Raw genomic sequence first — 18497 nt, 5'->3', positions numbered from 1 at the left:
CTATCCTAAAGATACGTGGTTTGGTCGGTTAATTGTCCACTGGAAATTGTGCCTCGTGTGTGGGTGAGTGGTAGAATCTGGGGGAGTTTAAGAAAAGTAACGAATGTGATTACTGTAGGATTTGTGTGAGGGATTGGGTCATATTGTTGTGGGCTCTCTTATACAAAGAACTTGTTCTTAGTTGTTTACAATATATATTAATGATTTAGGCGAGGGAATTAAATGCAGCATCTCCAAGTTTGCGTTTGACACGAAGCTGGGCGGCAGTGTTAGCTGTGAGGAGGATGCAGGGTGACTTGGATAAGTTAGGTGAGTGGGCAAATTCATGGCAGATGCAATTTAATGTGGATAAATGTGAGGTTATCCACTTTGGTGGCAAGAACAGGAAAACAGATTATTATCTGAATGGTGGCCGATTAGGAAAAGGGGAGGTGCAACGAGACCTGGGTGTCATTGTACACTAGTCATTGAAAATGGGCATCCAGGTACAGCAGGCGGTGAAAAAGGCGAATGGTATGTTGGCATTTATAGCAAGAGGATGAGTGAGTACAGGGTTCTGAGTTGGATGATCAGCCATGATCAAACTGAATGGTGGTGCAGACTCAAGGGGCCGAATGGCCTACTCCTGCACCTATTTTCTATGTTTCTTTCTGTCTCTCTGATCATGGGCATGAAAAGCCAATAACGACAGATACACTTAAAACTGCTTGTCATGTTCCTCTGTTTCTTATAGTGGGGGAGTCCATGCTCAGAGCACACAGCCTCAGAATAGGATATCCCTTTAGAACAGAGATGAGGAATTTCTTCAGCCAGAGGGTGGTGAATCTACGGAATCTGTTGCCATGGACGGCTGTAGAGGCCAAGTCATTGGGTATACTTAAGCAGAAGTTCACGGGTCCTTGGATGTCAAAGGTTACAGGGAGAAAGCAGAAGAATGAAGTTGAGAGGGATAACAAATCAGCCATGATGGAATGGCCTAAGTCTTAGGTAATTTATCTGTTAAATGCCACAGAGAACTACAAATATGAAAGGCAACTGGATATCATTAGCAAACTGTGACAAAGCAACTGTGTAGCATGGTGGTTAGTACACAGCACTAGCGGCCTGTGTGCAATTCCACTGCTGTCTGTAAGGAATTTTTTAAAGAGATACAGCGTAGAATAGACCCTTCCAGCCCGATGAGCTACACCACCCTGCAACCCACTTATTAAACTCTAACATGAGAAATTCTGCAGATGCTGGAAATCCAAGCAACACACACAAACTGTTGGAGGAACTCAGCAGGCCAGGCAACATCTATGGAAAAGAGTAAACGACTGTTAAACTAAGCTAATCACACCAAGGTACCATATTGAGTTTGAATGGGTTTCCTCCAGGTGCTCCATATAAATACTGGTCATTCATTTCCACAGATGCTGCCTGACCTGCCAGGTTTCTCCAGGATTTTGTGTTTGCTGCCTTGTCTCGGGAAGGGTTTCTATTTCCCTTGGCATAATTTGGAAGGCTTCTGTCATCCAATCTTAGATCTATCTCCCAACCACGTGATGTTATTGTGCCTCCAAGCAAGCGCTGCGCTGAGACAGTCCCTGTCACACGGAAAGGATATGATTCTGCTCCCTGCCAACCTCCAGCTCCGGCAAACTTCTCATTGATCGATTTAATCAGATCCTTTGCCGACCCAGGACCTGCATAAAACAAACACAGAGAGATGTTAATTTTCTTTTAAATTAGAAAATTTACCCCCGCTTCCACCCTCCCTGCTGCTAACATTCACCCCTCCTTCCCAATCCCTGTGAAATGTGTGTTAAGATGAGTATGTTTTATTTTCTGTCATTCTATCTATTTATGTATGTTATTTTTAAGATACAGTGCAGGAACAGTCTTCCAGCCAACGACTTACCTGCACCCACCTACTTAACTGTAGCCTAATCACAGGAGTACAAACTTCTTACAGAGGACGCCAGAATTGAACTCCAAATTCCAAAACCCCAAGCTGTAATAACGTCGGGCTAACCACTACACTGGAGTGGCGCATGTTACACTACAAGCTCCTATTTGAACCCGGCAGCTGGCATTACACCCATTATGATGTGGCAAGGTACACCTCAAACGCTCTGTCAGTAGACTCTGAGAGTATGACGAGGAGGCATACACAGGAGTGTGACAGATCTGCTGGTTGAGTGGTGTCGCAACAACCTTGCACTCAACATCAGTAACACCAAGGAACTGATTGTGGACTTCAGGAAGGGGAGGCTGAGAGAACACAGACCAGTTCTCATCGAGGCATCGGTAGTGGAAATGCTCTCTTCTCATTGCTACCATCAGGGAGGTGGTGGTACAGGATCCTGAAGACACACACAACTTTTTAGGCACAGCTTCTTCCCCTCTGCCATCAGTATCTGAATGAACAATGAACCCATGTACACTAGCTCAGTATTGTGCTCTCTTTGCACTACAGTACTTCTTTATTTTTAAATATATTTCTTATTTGTACTAATAGTACTTTTTAAATTTATTGTACTGTACTGCTGCCATAAAACAAATTTTACAACATGTCATTGACAATAAATCTGATTCTGATTGATTTCAAAGCAACACACACAAAATGCTGCAGGAACTCAGCAAGTCAGGCAGCATCTATGGAAAGGAATAGCCAGTCGACATTTTGGGTTGAGACTCTTCATCAGGACTGGAAAGGAATGGGAAGAAGGTAGGGAGAGGGGGAGGGAGTACAAGCTGGCTGAGACCAGGTGAGGGGTAATTTGAGTGGGTGGGAGAGGGGGATAATGTGAGAAGCTGAGAGGTGACAGATGCAAAAGACTGAAGGAGGAATATGACAGGAGAGGAGAGTAGACCATAGGAAAAAAGAAAGGAGGAAGGGCTCCAAGGAGAGGTGATGGGCAGGTGTGAAGGGGCGAGAGGGGAACCAGAATGGGGAATGGTAATGAGAGAAGGGTGAGGAGTTAAGAGAAATTAATATTCATGCCCCCTCACCTGGTCTCACCAATCACATGCCAGCTGCTTCCCCTCCCCCACCTTCTTATTTCAGCTTCTGTCCTTTTCCTTTCTAGTTCTGATGAAAAGTCTCAACCTGAAACATAGATGCTGCCTGACCTGCTGAGTTCCTCCAGCATTTATTGTGTGCTGTTCTGGATTTCCAGTATCTGCAGGATCTCCTGTGTTCTAATCAACTTCAAGCTCTCCTAGGCCAGACACAACCCAGATTTGTTGTGGAGCAATTCTGGCTTTTAATGTGATCCTACAATCTTCAAAGCTAATTTCAGGAGACTGTGTCTATATTCAACACCACCGGCCCTGTTAACTCCTGACACATTACTTAGACCACAAGACGTAGGAGCAGAGTCATGCCATGCTGTCATCAGGTCTGCTTCAGGATCTGGCTAAAGGAATTTTTCATCTCTGTTCTAAAGAGACATCCTTCTACTCTGAGGCTCTGGCCTCTGGTCCTTGGCTCCCCCACTAAAGGAAACATCCTCTCCATATGCACTGATTTCAATGAGATCCCAACTCATTCTTCTAACCTCCAGTGTGTACAAGCCCAGAGCTCTTCATACATTAACCATTTAATTCCCGGGATCATTCTCATGAATCTCCTCTGGATTCTCTCCAATGTCCGCACATCTTTAATCAGCCTATGTGGCTGCAGCAACCTGGGGGTGGACTTGCCAAAATCATGTAAGACAGAGGCTCACAGTCAGCATACAGAGGCGGTATTCACTGACTTATTCGGTAAATGGGCTGGGCCGGGCCTGTGACAAAACTCTGTCTGTATATTTAATGAAAGGAAGCTTGTCTACTCTCCAAAATATCAGCAAACCATTTTACCAAATAATTCTCCCTCTCTAATCTACCAGTATATAATTATTGGTTATATTACACAAAAAGGGATAATTCCAGTCACTTGCAAAAATCATACAGTTAAACATTAATAGTATTCAAAACCAAGAGATTCTGCAAATTCTGAAAATCCAAAGCAACACACACAGACAAAATATTGGAGAAACTCAGCAGGATCAATGGAGGGGATTAAGCAGTTGACATTTCAGGCTGAGACCCTTCATCAAGACTGGAGAGGAAAGGAAAGGAATCAGAATAAGGTGGTGTGGAGAGGGGAAGGAGGACAAGCTAGCAGGTGAAGCTAGCAGAGACCAGGTGAAGGGGAAGGTGGGTGGGTGAAGTCACTAGAACCTCTTATAAAGGGCTCACATAGGAATGACAGACTAGCAAGCGCAGAATGGCAACTGGCTGCGCTGCATTATTTTGTTTCTCCATGATGGAAATTGTTTGCCGAAGAAAAGGGCGTCAAAGTAGCGTAGCGTTATAGTGGCACTATTTCAGCTTGGGGCATCAGAGTTCGGAGTTCAATTCCAGCATCTGCCTTCCTCGTGAAAGCATAGATTTCCTTTGAGTGCTCCAGTTTCCTCCCACTGTCCAAAGATTTAAGAGGTTAATTGGTCATTGAAAATTGTCCTGTGATTAGGCTGGGGTTGCAGGGCTGTGAGGCTCTTTGGGTTGGAAGGGCCTGTTCCATGTTATATATTTATTCAAAATAAGTAAGAGAATTTTATAGGATACACAGGCTCGGAGGGCTCTGCAGCCCATCTAACAATTAACCTTGAGATCAAACAGGATCCCTAAAGAAAACATACTGTAGAAATACTCACCAGCATCCATCTCTGTTGGCTGTAAAACATTGAAATAGAAATGGGTTAGGATTAGTCTTGTCAGTATAATTAATAACAGAGCAAAAGCACAAACAACTGTCTCTTTCAAAAGCAATACAAGATAACAAGAATATTTTATTAACCTTTCCTGTTATTCCCAAACATTTTAGAGTGCTGGGTGTTGTGTCACATATTCCTAACCTACTGCATTGAAGAAAGGGGTCAAACTCCATTTTACCACACAACACAATTATATTCCAGAACTTGTCAGCTTTATATCAGCAAACCATACAACCTGCCCTTACCGTGTTTTATTTTAGTTTTGCATTTGTCCTTGGAAATAATTTTTTAAAAAGCAGAATTTTAATTTGATCTAACTTCTTAACTGTGACACAGAAGAAACCTAACTAGAGCAGAACATAATTGCTGTCGATACAAGACCAGGCACCCAGCAGTGATCCTAGGCCCCTAGCAACATATTAATGCTATTATGCAGAGAGGATGCTTCCAGCAGTGGAGAGTCCAAGACCAGAGGGCACAGCCTCAGAATAGAAGGGCATCCCTTTAGAACAGAGATAAGGAGGAATTTCTTTAGCCAGAGCATGGAGAATCTGTAAAATTCATTACCATGGATACCCTGTGGAGGCGAAGTCATTGGGTATATTTAAAGCAGAGGTAGGTTCGATGGACTAAATGGCCTAATTCTGCTCCTACAACTTACGATCTTAATCCTAGAAGGCAACACAAAGGAATTAAGATAAATGCCAATTGCCTGTAAACCTCAATTCCATAGACAAATACCTGGGCCAAGGACAGTATCACTTGTAAATAAGTCAAGGTCCACAATGCTCACCATGGACTTGTCCCTAATTGCCTTTTATTTGGCAATCCTTTTACCATTCCCCCTCTTCACAGTCTTGAAAAGGTTACACTTATTAACCACTTTATTAGGGACACATGCAAATATCTAATCAGCCAATCATGTGGGTGCAACTCAATGCATAAAATCATGGTCAAGGTTCAGGTTGTTTTTCAGATCAAACAAGTGATTAGAACTTACTTCATCATCCACTCTTGGCTTTTCAAAGTAATTGTGCCGGGACTTTTTCTCTTCGTCTCTCTCTCTTTCCCTCTCCCGCTCCCGCTCCCGTTCCCTTTCTCGCTCTCTCTCCCGTTCCCGCTCCCTTTCTCTCTCCTTCTCCCGGTACTTTTCACGCTCCTTCTCACGAACAACCTTCGCGGTTGTTGGCACATAGTCACCGATGTCATCAAAGATGCTAAAAGAAAAGAATTAAACCCAGTAGTCCATGATATGTGAGATAATTCAAACATTCTGCAAAATATATAATTCCTCCCTTACTGCAGTCATCAGAATCACAGTCAGGTTTATAGTCCAGATACAGGTCGATGAAACTTGACAGACTAATAATTCAGCATGGACTAGATGGACCGAAGGGCCTGCTTCTGTGCTGTAGTTTTCTATGACTAACAACATCTTCCTCCTCGTTTCTTCTGTGGTCGTTGTCCTCTCTCATCATATTCTTTCTTCTTTAGCCTTTTATTTCTACTACCTATCACTTTCCAGCTTTTCATTCATTGCCCCCTCCCCCCACTAACCCTCTCACCTGGTCTCACCTATCACCTGCCAGCTTGTACTCCTTGCTCTCCTCCCACTTTCTTCCCTCTTCTCTTCCAGTCCTGGTGAAGGGTTTAGGACAGTAAAGGCAATTGTTTATTCCTCTCCTTAAATGCTGCCTGACCAGCTGAGTTTCTCCAAGGTTTTGAGTATTACACCTTTTGTTTCTCCAATATGTAATTTGTAACTTATAGAAACATTATGGTTCCTTATGATGGTTACAGCCAGGGGTGGTAATGGGGATAAGCTCACACTACCTATTAAATGTGTGCGTCTTAAATAGCCTCTGACAACCATGTCCAACTCCTGGCCTTCATGCATGGCTCAGCTACTAAGCTCGGCAGAACTGTTTTTAACAACAGGAGAAGGGACAACGGCAGGTTACTGTCATCTTAAAACCAGTCGCTTCGGGCAGATGGGGCTCGTCAGGTCATGGTTGGCAACTCACTTTATGTCTTTGCACTGTACTGCTATCACAAAATAACAAATTTCAAGTCATATTGTGAGCAGTTCACAAAAATGATTCTGGGATTGAAAGGCTTATCATATGAGTAACATCTGATGGCTCTGGGCCTCTGCTCACTGGAATTCAGAATGAGGGTGATCGCATTGAAACCTAAGAAATGTTGAAAGGCCTTGAAAACATGAATATGGAGAGGGTATTTGTTAGAAATTATTGACACCCTTACATTTTCACAGCTCCTTATCAAAGTTCAAAGTAAAATTTACTATTAGAGTGCACACATATCACCACCCTACACCCCTGAGCTTCTTTTTCCTGCAGGCATACTTAGCAGATCTATAGAACAGTAAATGTGAACAATGAAAGACCAAGAACATAGAAGACAATAAACTGTGTAAATTCAAACATAAATAAATAGCAATAAATAATGAGAGAAAGAAAAAACAAGTCCTTAAATTGAGATCATTGGTTGTGGGAATATCTCAAAGAGTGTAGTTACCCCCTTTCGTTCAAGAGCCTGATGGTTGAGGAATTATAATAGAGTGAATGTGGAGAAGTTGTTTCCTATGGTGGTGGCGTCGAAGACCAGAGGGTCCAGCCTCAGAATAGAGACGTCCATTTAGAATGGAGGTGAGAAGGAATTTCAGCAGCCAGCAAGTGATGAATCTGAGGAATTCGTTGCCACAGGCAGCTGTAGAAGCCACATCACTGGGTATTTTTAAGGCAGAGATTGATAGGTTCTTGTTTAGTCAAGGCTTGAAAGGATATGGGGAGAAGGTAGGAGAATGGGGCTGAGAGGGAAATGGATCAGCCATAATGAAATGGTGGAGCAGACTCGATGGACCTAATTGCCTAATTCTGCTCCTATATCTTATGGTCTTATTTAAGTCAGTGATAATAAACCTGATTCTGATTCAATAGTCTAAAGATTAAAGATTAGCTTTATTGGTAACATGAACATTGAAACAGAGAATGAAATGCAGGAATGTGGGAGGAAACTGATGTACTTAGAGGAAGCCCACACATTCACAGGAAAAACGTACAAACTCCTTACAGACAATGGTGGGAATTGAAGTAGATTTTCCCCACTGATTAGAAAGCTTTCATCATCTTGAAATCCTCTGCTGTGCCACTACAACCTTCCCCGTTCCAGTTTCTGGCACTGTAAAACGTTACGTTAACCGCTTTGCTGCTGTGCCACACATTGCCGGTACAGCCATAACCACCCTGCTGCAGACTACATAGGGCAGTTTATTTAAACCAACAATAGTAGTCAAATCATTGGCATGACACACATGAAACCACAGGTAATCTACTGAACTTCAAACATTTCTGAGACAAAAATCTGTTCTGTTGGTGTGTGTGTGTGTGTGTGTGTGTGAATGTGTGCGCGCGTGCGTGCGTGTGTGTATTTGAAATCATCTGCCTTTCTGAACTGAATCTTAGCCCCTCTCTCAAGAAATTAAATGAAATATAGTACCTTATATCAGCTTCTGGTGGTCTCTTTTCATCACCTCCTAATTTACCTGAAAAAGAAATCAGGTGTAGAAATATTAAAATTGTTATTATTACCATTGTGGAACATACTCACATTGTGCAGAACAATTCCATCGTCACCCCACTTCCTCCTTGGTGCATCAATAGAATTTAGTAGTTATGACTACCAATGATAGAACATAGTTCAGAACAGTACAGGAACAGGGCCTCCAGCCCAAATGTTATGCCAAATCAATTAGTCATCAAATTGCCAACTAAACTAATCTCTTCTGCCTACACAATGCCCATATCCTTCAATTTTCCTCACATTCACGTCTTGCCTAAATGTCTCTTAAAAGTTCCTCATGTTTCTGCCCCTACCACCATCCCAATCAGTGTATTCCAGCCACCCACCACTGTGTAAAAAAACTTGCTCCTCACATCTCCTTTGAAGTTACCCTCTCTTGCTTTAAATGCATGTCCTCTGGTATTAAACATTTCATCCCTGGGAAAAAGATGCTATCAATTCTATCTATGGTTCTCATAATCTTATAGGCCTCTATCAGATCTCCCCTCAGCCTCCGCCATCAAGGGAAAACAACTCAACTTTGTTTAACCTCTTAGAAACATAGAAAACCGACATCACAATACAGTCCCTTCGGCACACAAAGCTGTACCGAAGATGTCCCTACCTGAGAAATTACCTAGGGTTACCCATAGCCCTCTATTTTTCTGAGCTCCATATACCTGTCCAGGAGTTTCTTAAAAGACCCTATCATATCCGCCTCCACCACCGTTGCCGGACAGCTTATTCCATGCACTCACCACTCTCTGCGTAAAAACATACCCGATATCTCCTCTGTACCTACATCCAAGCACCTTAAAATTGTGCCCTCTCGTGTTAGCCATTTCAGCCCTGTTAAAAGCCTCTGACTATCCACATGATCAATGCCTCGAATCATCTTAAACACCTCTATCAGGTCACTTCTCATCCTCTGTCACTCCAAGGAAAAATGACCGAGTTCACTCAACCTATTCTCATAAGGCATGCTCCCCAACCCAGGCAACATCCTTGTATATCTCCTCTGAACCCTTTCTCTGGTTTCTACATCCTTTCTATAGTAAAGCGACCAGAACTGAGCACAGTACTCCAAATGGGGTCTTCCCATGTTCCTATATAGCTGCAATATTACCTCTCGGCTCCTAAACTCAATACCATGATTGATGAAGGCCAATGCACTGTATACTTTCTTAACTGCAGAGTCAAACTGTGCAGTAGCCCTGAGCGTCCGATAGACTTGGACCCCAAGATCCCTCTGATCCTCCACACTGCCAAGAGTCTGCCAAGAATGAACCATCTCACACTTATCTGGGTTGAACTCTATCTGCCACTTCTCAGCCCAGTTTTGCATCCTTATCAATGTCCCGCTGTAACCTCTGACAGCCCTCCACACTATTCACAACACCCCCAACCTTTGTGTCATCAGAAAATTTACTAACCATCCCTCCACTCTTCATCCAGGTCATTTATAAAAATTACAAAGAGTAGGTGTCCCAGAACAGATCCCGGAGGTACACCACTGGTGACCGACCTCCATGCATATGACCCGTCTACAACCACTCTTTGCCTTCTGTGGACAAGCCAGCTCTGGATCCACAAAGCAATGTCCCCTTGGATCCCATGCCTCCTTAATAAGCCTTGCATGGGGTACCTTATCAAATGCCTTGCTAAAATCCATATACATCTACTGCTCTACCATCAATGTGTTTAGTCACACCCTCAAAAAATTCAATCAGGCTTGTAAGGCACGACCTGCCTTACTAGCTCTTGTTATAGCATGTGTCCTCTAATCCAGGTGGTATCCTGCTAAATCTCTCATATGGTGTTAAGTAATGGAAAATTAGAGAAAGGGGAAGGAGGACATTATCAGAAGTTAGAGAAATTGATGTGCATGCTGTCAAATTGGAGGCTATCCAGAAGGAATATGAGATGTTGCTCCTCCAACCTGAGAGTGCCCTCACTATGGTTGTTCCTATTAGGGGACATTGAAGGGACAATACCAAAACTTAAATTGAATAAGTATCAGAAAAAATTTATAAAAATTGCATTGGCAGTAGCCAAAAAAGTTATCACAGTTACTTGGAAATCAGATTTATATTTAACTATGGATCGTTGGAATAATGAAATACATAGTTGTATTCCACTTGAAAAAAATTATATACAATCTAAGAAATGAATATGATATATTTTTGAAAATTTGGTTCCCATACTTACAAAAGATAGGATTAAATACATAGGTCCTTTGAAGATAAAATTATAAAGTAATTGGGGAAAGAAAAAATAAATATTAAAATTATTTTGAACTCCATGGAGCATGTGGGGATCCTCTGATATCCAGGCAATCTTTCTCTTCTTTCTTTTTTTTTTCTTTCTTTAGACAAGGGTTAAGGGGGGGGGGGAGGGAGGGTTAAGGGGAGGGGGAGGGTTAATATTATTTTTCTTACTATTTTATCATCACATGTATTCTTGTAATTTTCTAAAATTTAATAAATAAATAATTAAAAAGAAACAACAAAAAAACTATGGTTGTTCCTAATGAACTACTCCTTCGATGTCCTCGCTGCACCCATTGTCCGGAACTGCTCAGAGATTAAGCTCTTACATCCCATGCACCATCAATCTACAGGCCATGACACTCAGGGGCTTGGGCCATATTTGTTTTTGACCGTTATTGTAATTATATCTGCTCTATATGTCTTGTGCCCGTGTGTGACTGCTGGTACAGTGTTTTGTACCTTGATCTCATGAGGAATGCAGTTTCATTTGGCTATAGTCACATGTATGGTTCAATGACAATTAAACTTGAAAATATTGGATGGAGTTAAAACTTTCTTTTAAACCTTACCTTTATCTTTCTTCTTCATTTTCTTGTTACGAGTTCCCTGGCGCAAGTAGGACAGGATCTGAGTCAATTTATTGATAACAATGTCATTGGTGGTCAGCGTTGTTTGTGCCTGAAGAGGAAAGATAAGATTGTTCATTGCAGAGCAACAACATCTTCACTATACACAATGATATAACGGTGATGTTCCTACCCAGGAGCTTTAACTTCCTCGGCATAAACACTAAGGATCTCACGTGGTCTATATATACCGGCTGTGTGCCGAAAAAGGAACAACAGCACCTCCTTCACCCCAGACAGCTGAAGAAGTTTGGTATGGCCCAACAGATACTAAGAACTTTCTATAGGAGCACGATTGAGAGCATCCTGACTGACTACATCACAGCCTGGTATGGAAACTGTATTTCCCTCAATTGCAGGACTCTGCAGAGAGTGGTGTGGGCAGTCCAGTGCATCTGTAGATGTGAACTTCTCACTGTTCAGGACATTTCCAAAGACAGGTGTGCAAAAAGGGCCCAAAGGATCAATGGAGACTCGAGTCACCCCAAACTGTTCCAGGTGCTACCATCCGGGAAATGGTACCATAGCATAAAAGGCAGGACCAACAGGTTCTGGGAAAGCTTCTTCCACCAGATCATCAGACTGCTTAATGCATGCTGACGCTACTGTATTTCTATGTTATATTGACTATCCTGTTGTACATAATATTTATTATAAATTACTATAATTGCATATTTGAATGGAGACATAACGTAAAGATTTTTACTCCTCATGTATTTGAAAGATATAAGTAATAAAGTCAATTCAATGAAACCTTGTGTGGTGCACAATCTTGTAGGAGTCATGCATTTTCTTCATTCTTCTGCATAAGTTAGCGAGTACTTCTTGGTAGCGGATGTGATAAAATTCCATCTTCCCCAGAACGTACTAGTGCAATTCTACACTGGCTTCATAGAGATCATTCTCACGTCAGTCATTACTGTCTGGTTTGGTGCAGCATCTTCCTGTGGCGACCCACTTTCTGCGCAGGTAAACTGGCTCACAAATAGCCAGCGCGCGGGGAGAGACTTTGGTAATGCACCTCTGACATCATTTCTGCCCGGAGAGGGCGGGCGCTAGGGATTAAATGCCAGGGCTGCGAAGTTTGAATAAACTAGTCTCAAAACGACTTACCGACTGTGTGTCATTATTTCAGCGCTGTGTGTAGCACATCGCTACACTCCCACAATATACAAAAACTACAGTGAACTGTCAGGTCAGCAGAAAAAGTTATTGTCTGCAGTCTACCATCCCTGCAGGACTTGTATATATCCAGGACAAAGAAGTGAACTCAAATGTCATCTCAAAAGTTTCTTCCTCCTGGCAGAAGTTAAGAGGTAAAGAGGGGAGGCAGAATAGGAAATGGGAGAAGAGGGAAGCGGGGAGGGGGGGTGGGAGAATTGCCAGAAGTCAGAGAAATTGAAGTTCATGCTGTGAGGTTGGAAGCTACTCAGATGGAATATGAGGTGTTGCTTCTCCAAGCTGAGAGTGGCCTCATCGTAACAGTGAAGGAAGCTATAGATAGACATATAGGAATGGGAATGGGAAATAGAATTAAAACAGGAAAACCTGCCTTTCGTGACAGACGAAGTGAAGGTGCTTGCTCTGTTCTCCCTAAAACTAGCAAAAAATCTAAAACAGCAAACAAGTTCAATTGAAACCAATACTGAAACATAACACGTTGATACTTCACCTCCATGGTAGGGCAGTCAGCTTTGCTTCTGATTAGCGTTGTGGGCACATCCGTGTCTGCATATTCATCATCTAAATCCACAACATATGCCATGCGTCCCGGTAAAAACAGCTCATTTCGTTCCTGGGGCTTTATTTTAAACAGAATACGGTATATGTTGCGTCCTGCAAAGAAAGTGTGATGGTGTTGAGTTTACTATCCACAAAGCCCTGAACTCAAAAGGAAACTTTAAGCCCTATCTGATATAGATATCTATGGGCACCCTCACTCTAGGGAGGTGATACTCTTCAAAGATGAGTCTCTGCGGCAAGGTCTTGCTATTCACTATCTGAATGGTGGGATCTCACCCCTACCAAGGACAGAATACTCTGAGAGTTAACCAAGTAGCTTAAATACAGTTCATCTTATTTTTAATGGGGCACATTAGAAAAATAGGTTTTAATAAACATTTAAACACAGAGGAATAAGAACTAGAATTAAAATCAGGTGCCACATCATGAAATATGCTGTTTTGCGCGAGCAGTACATTGCAATACATAATAAGAAACTATAAATTACAGTAAGAAATAGAGTTACAAGAAAAAGTTTGTGAAACCTTTGCCTGGTTTTCTGCATTACTTACTCATAAAATGTGGTCTGATCTTCATTGAAGTCACAATAATAGAGCATTGTTGCAGGAAAGCAGCATCCAATATCAGTGACCCCCACTACCCAGGACATGCTGTCTTCTTGCTGCTGCCATCAGGAAGGAGGTACAGTAGCCTCAGGACTCACTCCACCAAACTCAGGAGCAGTTATTATACCTCGACTATTAGGCTCTTGAACTGGAAGAGATAACTTCACTTGCCCCATCACTGAACTGTTCCCATAACCTATGGACTCACTTTCAAGGGCTCTTCACCTCACGTTCTTAATAATTATTGCTTACTTACATATTGATATTATTACTACTTTTTTTCTTTTTATATTTTCACAGTTTGTTCTCTTTTGCACACTGGTTGTCTGCTCTGTTGGTGTGGTTTTGCATTAATTCTATTATTGTTATTGGATTTATTGATTATGCCTACAAGAAAATGAATCTCAGGGTTGTATATGGTGACATATATGTACTTTGATAATAAATTTACTTTGAACCCTGAATTCTAGTGCTCTGAGCTGTAATAGCTTCATGCTAACCACTGCACTGCTGTGACACTTGATAAATTGTTACTTTATTTTACGTATTGTACGGTACTGCTGCACAAAACAATGAATGTCATGACGTGACAGTGATAATAAACCTGATTCTGACACTGAGCAAGAGTCTTTTATTTTCAATCAACGATAAATCTGTGATTAAGTTCAAAACTGTAGTTGCTTACCCAAGCGAGTCTTGAATTCAATTTTATTTTCCGGATCTTCATCTTTCCTGAAGAACAAATTTAAAATAATTAACATTTAGAGTGAAACACACCATGCCAACAACCACCTGCAAACAGAATATTTGTAAAGTCGACTTCTACTGAAAGTCATCATTAATACTCTCAGTTGGTTTTTACTACAGTGGATTTCGGTTTATTGGGCAGCTGCTTATTTGGGACATCTCTAAAAAGAACAAAAGCTGAATCAAGAAAACAGCTGGATTCCCTTTACTTATTTGGGACATTATATCACTTAATTCGGGCAGGAGACTGCTGCCGAACAGTTTCTAACTAGTCTTGAAGCCGATAGACATTACACCATACTTAGAGCATTTAAAAATAGCATTAGTTGCACGTTTGTGTTCAAAAAGCAATGACTTTTGTCACTGATAGTGGGTGAGAATAAGCAGTAAGACAACTCTCTACCGTTTTGCTCATCGCGGTTTCAGGCATTCAGGTTTGGAAATGCCAAAAAAGGCTGGGAATATAAATGAAACAACTTCACTACTTCAACAATATAGAAATTATGAAGAATTTGAAGGTATCGACAATCATCTTGAGTGTCACAATGAAAATGAAGATTTGGAGGATGCAATCATCTAAAGCATTGTATGAAGGCTTTATATACACTAGATGGCTGCACTGGTTTGTCCATTTACAGTCAACCTAAAGAACATGGCAGATGAATTCCTCTGGTGATAACTATTAGGAATCTGAAAACTGTTTTATAGTGTTGTAAAGGTATTTTTAGTGTTCTAATTTGTTCTGCATTTCACTTAAATACATAAATTGTAATTCAGTTAAACGGGGTAAACCGTAGTTTGTCTTTTTTTTGTACCTTTTAACTATTTGAATGAAACTTTGGCTAATTGGGGAAGCAGCTTAATTGGATAAAATGTACTGGTCATGATATATCTCAATTAACCAAAATCCACTGCATTCATATTGGTAGCATAGCTATTAGCGCAATGCCATTATAGCTTGGAGTATTGGAGTTCAGAAGTCAAATTTGACACTGTCTGTAAGGAATTAGCCCCTCTCCCGTACTGCATGCATTTCCTCCAGGTGCTCTGGTTTCCACCCACATTCCAAAGATGTAGTAGTTGGCAAGTTAATTGGTCAGTGTAAACTGCCCTGTGATTAGGCTAGGGTTAAATAGGTGGGTTGCTGGGTGGTACTGTTCATTGGGCTGGAAGGGCCATTTCCTTGCTGTATCTCAAAATCAATAAATGACTGTCACATATATCAAGTTGAAAAATTTGTTTTGGATAATGTTGTAAGTAATTGTGCATTTATGGGTGTGCTATGTTGGCACCAGAATATTTTGTTCATTTATTTTATTTAGAGATAAGGCATTGGTCAGACCACATGTGGAACACTATAGGCAGTTTTGGCCCCCTATCTAAGAAAAGATGTGCTGGTATTGGAAGGGTTCCAGAGGAGGTTTGTGAGAACAATCCCAGGAATGAAAAGGTTAATGTATGAGGTGTTAGATGGCTCTGGACCTGTACAGAGGAATGACTGCGATCTACTGAATACTGAAAAGCTGAGAGAGAGGGTGGACTTGGAGTAGGTGAGTCTCAGGCCGGAGGACACAATCTCAGAATAGAAGGATGCCCCTTTAGAACAGAGATAAGGTAGAATTTCTTGAATCAGAGCATTGCAAATCTGTGGAATTCTTTGTCAAAGATGACTGTGGATTCCAAGCCATTTGATAAAATGATAAAAACACAAAATGCTGGCAGAACTCTGTAGGCCAGACAGCATCTATGGGAGGAGGTAGTGATGAACTCCTGATGAAGGGTTTCAGCCCGAAACGTCATCACTACCTCCTCCCATAGATGCTGTCTGGCCTGCTGAGTTCTGCCCGCATTTTGTGTTTTTATTTATTTCCAGCATCTGCAGATTCACTCGTGTGCCTTTGATAAACTCTTGATTTGTCAGGGCGTCATGATGGAATGGCAATGGGCTGAATAGCCTATTTATTTTCCTTTGTCTTATTGTCTTAGATGAATTTGTAATTAACTTTCTCCACCCTCCATATACAACTTGACTGAAGACACCTCAAGCTATTTGGAAGAATTCCTCAATCATATACTTATCCTGCGTACCGCATAACATCTTTTAAGCTGTTCTATCTACCCCTCTGTGAATGCTGTACATCAAACAGAACATACAAAAGAACAGTAAAGGAACAGGCCCTTCAGCACCAATGTGCCAAACCAATTATATTATTCATCAAATGACCAATTAATCTCTTCTGCCAACACAATGTCCATATCCTTCCATTTTCCTCACATTCGTGTGCCGACCTAAACGTCTCTTAAAAGTCCTTCACGTTTCTGCCCCTAACCCCACATTGTAGGCACCCACCACTCTTGCCCCTCACACTTTTGAAATTACCCCCTCTCACTTTAAATGCATGCCCTCTAGTATTAGACATTTCAATGCCTTGGAAAAAGATATTGCCTATCTATTCTCTCATATCCTTATAAACCTCAGCTTCTGCTGTTCTCGAGAAAACAGCCCAAGTTTGTCCAATCTCCCATTATAGCACAGCCCTCTAATTAAGGCAACATCCTATGCACTCTCCAAAAGCTCGACATCCTTCCTAATGGAGCAACCAGATTTAATGACTCATTTCTTGTTCGTATTTCTTGTGTTTACCAGATATGATAAGCTGGTTCTTTAATCCTTTAAGTATTAACTATTCTTGCATCTCTATAATTTTTAAAACAAAATATACAACCTCACATTTTTTGCTTTATGTATCACCAGTTTGCCCTTTCACTTCTGCTCCCAAAATTCCTTTGCAATCTCCAAGTCCACATTGCCACCTGGCTTTGGAGCAGTGGTGTTCACCCTATCTTCTGACAGCAACATACAATTCACTGGAGGAAGTCAGTGGTTCTGATGCAGAGTTTGAACTTGAACCATCATCATAACATTTCCATTGTAATTATATGTGCTCAGTGTGCCTTGTGCTGTGTGTGACTGTAGGTACTGTGTTTTGCACCTTGGCCCTGGAGGAACTGTTTCGTTTGGTTGTTTTCATGTGCATGGTTGAATGACAATTAAATGAACTTGAAAAGTTGTTCCCTCCAACTCATGTTCCTCCAGCAGATTATTTGTTACTTCAAATTTCAGTATCTGCCCTCTCTGTGTGTCTCTGTATATGAATCAAAATGCAGATGCTAGCAAGCAGAAAGAAAACAAAAAGAAAAATCACAACCACTGAGTAGGTCAGGTAGCATCCTTAAGAAATAGTACCTTTCAGGTAGATAGTAGTGGTTAGCATGACGCTATTGCAGCTTGGGGCGTCAGAATTCAGAGATCAATTCCAACGTCTTTTGTAAGGAAATTATGCGTTCTCCCTGTGACAGTATGGATTCCTCCAGTTTCCTTCTACATTCCACAGAAGTACTAGTTAGTAGGTTAACTAGTCATCGTAAATTGTCCCACAATTAGGCTACGGTTAAATCTCGGGGGCACTGCAGCTCATTGGGCTGGAAGGGCCTGTTTTGCTCTGTATCTCTAAATTTAACAAAAATAAAAAGACAGATATTTACTCTTTGTCTTTCCATGGATGTTGCTGGACACATTGTATGTTTCCAGCATTTTCTGTTTTTATTGAACACTTACACTTTGGTGTCTACTTTATGAGGTACACCTGCTCGTTAATGCAAATATCTAATCAGCAAATCATGTGGCAGCAACTCAATGCATAAAAGCATGCAGACGTGGTCAAGAGGTAGCCAAAACTGCATAAAATACTCCAAATTAACACCATATACAACTTCAACATAACATCCCATTTCCTGTACTCAATACATTGGTTCATGAAGGCCAATGTGCCAAAAATTTCTTTATGACCCTATTTACCTGTGATGCCACTTACAATGAATTATGGACCTATATTCCCAGATCCTCAGTGAATTGATCATCAGTGAACTAATTTCAGAGATAAATGAATGGGAAAGGGTCCAGTGTAGCTGGGAGAAAGGTTTTAACGTGCTCCATGACCAGCTGCACAAAGCATTTCATAATGGTTAATGTTAATGCCACTGGATGATAGTCATTTAGGCAGGCTACTGCTGCCTTCTTTGGCACTGGAATAATGCTGCCTCCTTGGAAACAGAGGGGACAATGGACTGCTCCAGAGAGATGCTGAATACACCGTCAGCTGAGCTGCAGTCTTTCAG

The 18497-nt window shown here is 41.4% G+C and overlaps 1 protein-coding gene across 1 annotated transcript in view; it reads right to left on the bottom strand.

Moving 5' to 3' along the window:
- The window catches only part of ik (IK cytokine), a 57238-nt gene that overhangs the window by 14557 nt on the left and 24184 nt on the right, over positions 1-18497 (bottom strand). The window contains exons 8-14 of the mRNA XM_059990439.1: positions 14257-14303; positions 12896-13059; positions 11167-11275; positions 8265-8310; positions 5746-5962; positions 4686-4704; positions 1607-1685 (exon numbers count right to left, since the gene is read on the bottom strand). Of these exons, the coding sequence (XP_059846422.1) occupies positions 1607-1685; positions 4686-4704; positions 5746-5962; positions 8265-8310; positions 11167-11275; positions 12896-13059; positions 14257-14303 (681 nt within the window). The remainder of the gene's footprint in view (positions 1-1606; positions 1686-4685; positions 4705-5745; positions 5963-8264; positions 8311-11166; positions 11276-12895; positions 13060-14256; positions 14304-18497) is intronic.

The sequence above is a fragment of the Hypanus sabinus genome, chromosome 15, assembly GCF_030144855.1.
Source record: "Hypanus sabinus isolate sHypSab1 chromosome 15, sHypSab1.hap1, whole genome shotgun sequence".
NCBI classification, from domain to species: Eukaryota; Metazoa; Chordata; class Chondrichthyes; order Myliobatiformes; family Dasyatidae; genus Hypanus; species Hypanus sabinus.
This window is presented reverse-complemented; position numbering and strand designations above follow the sequence as displayed.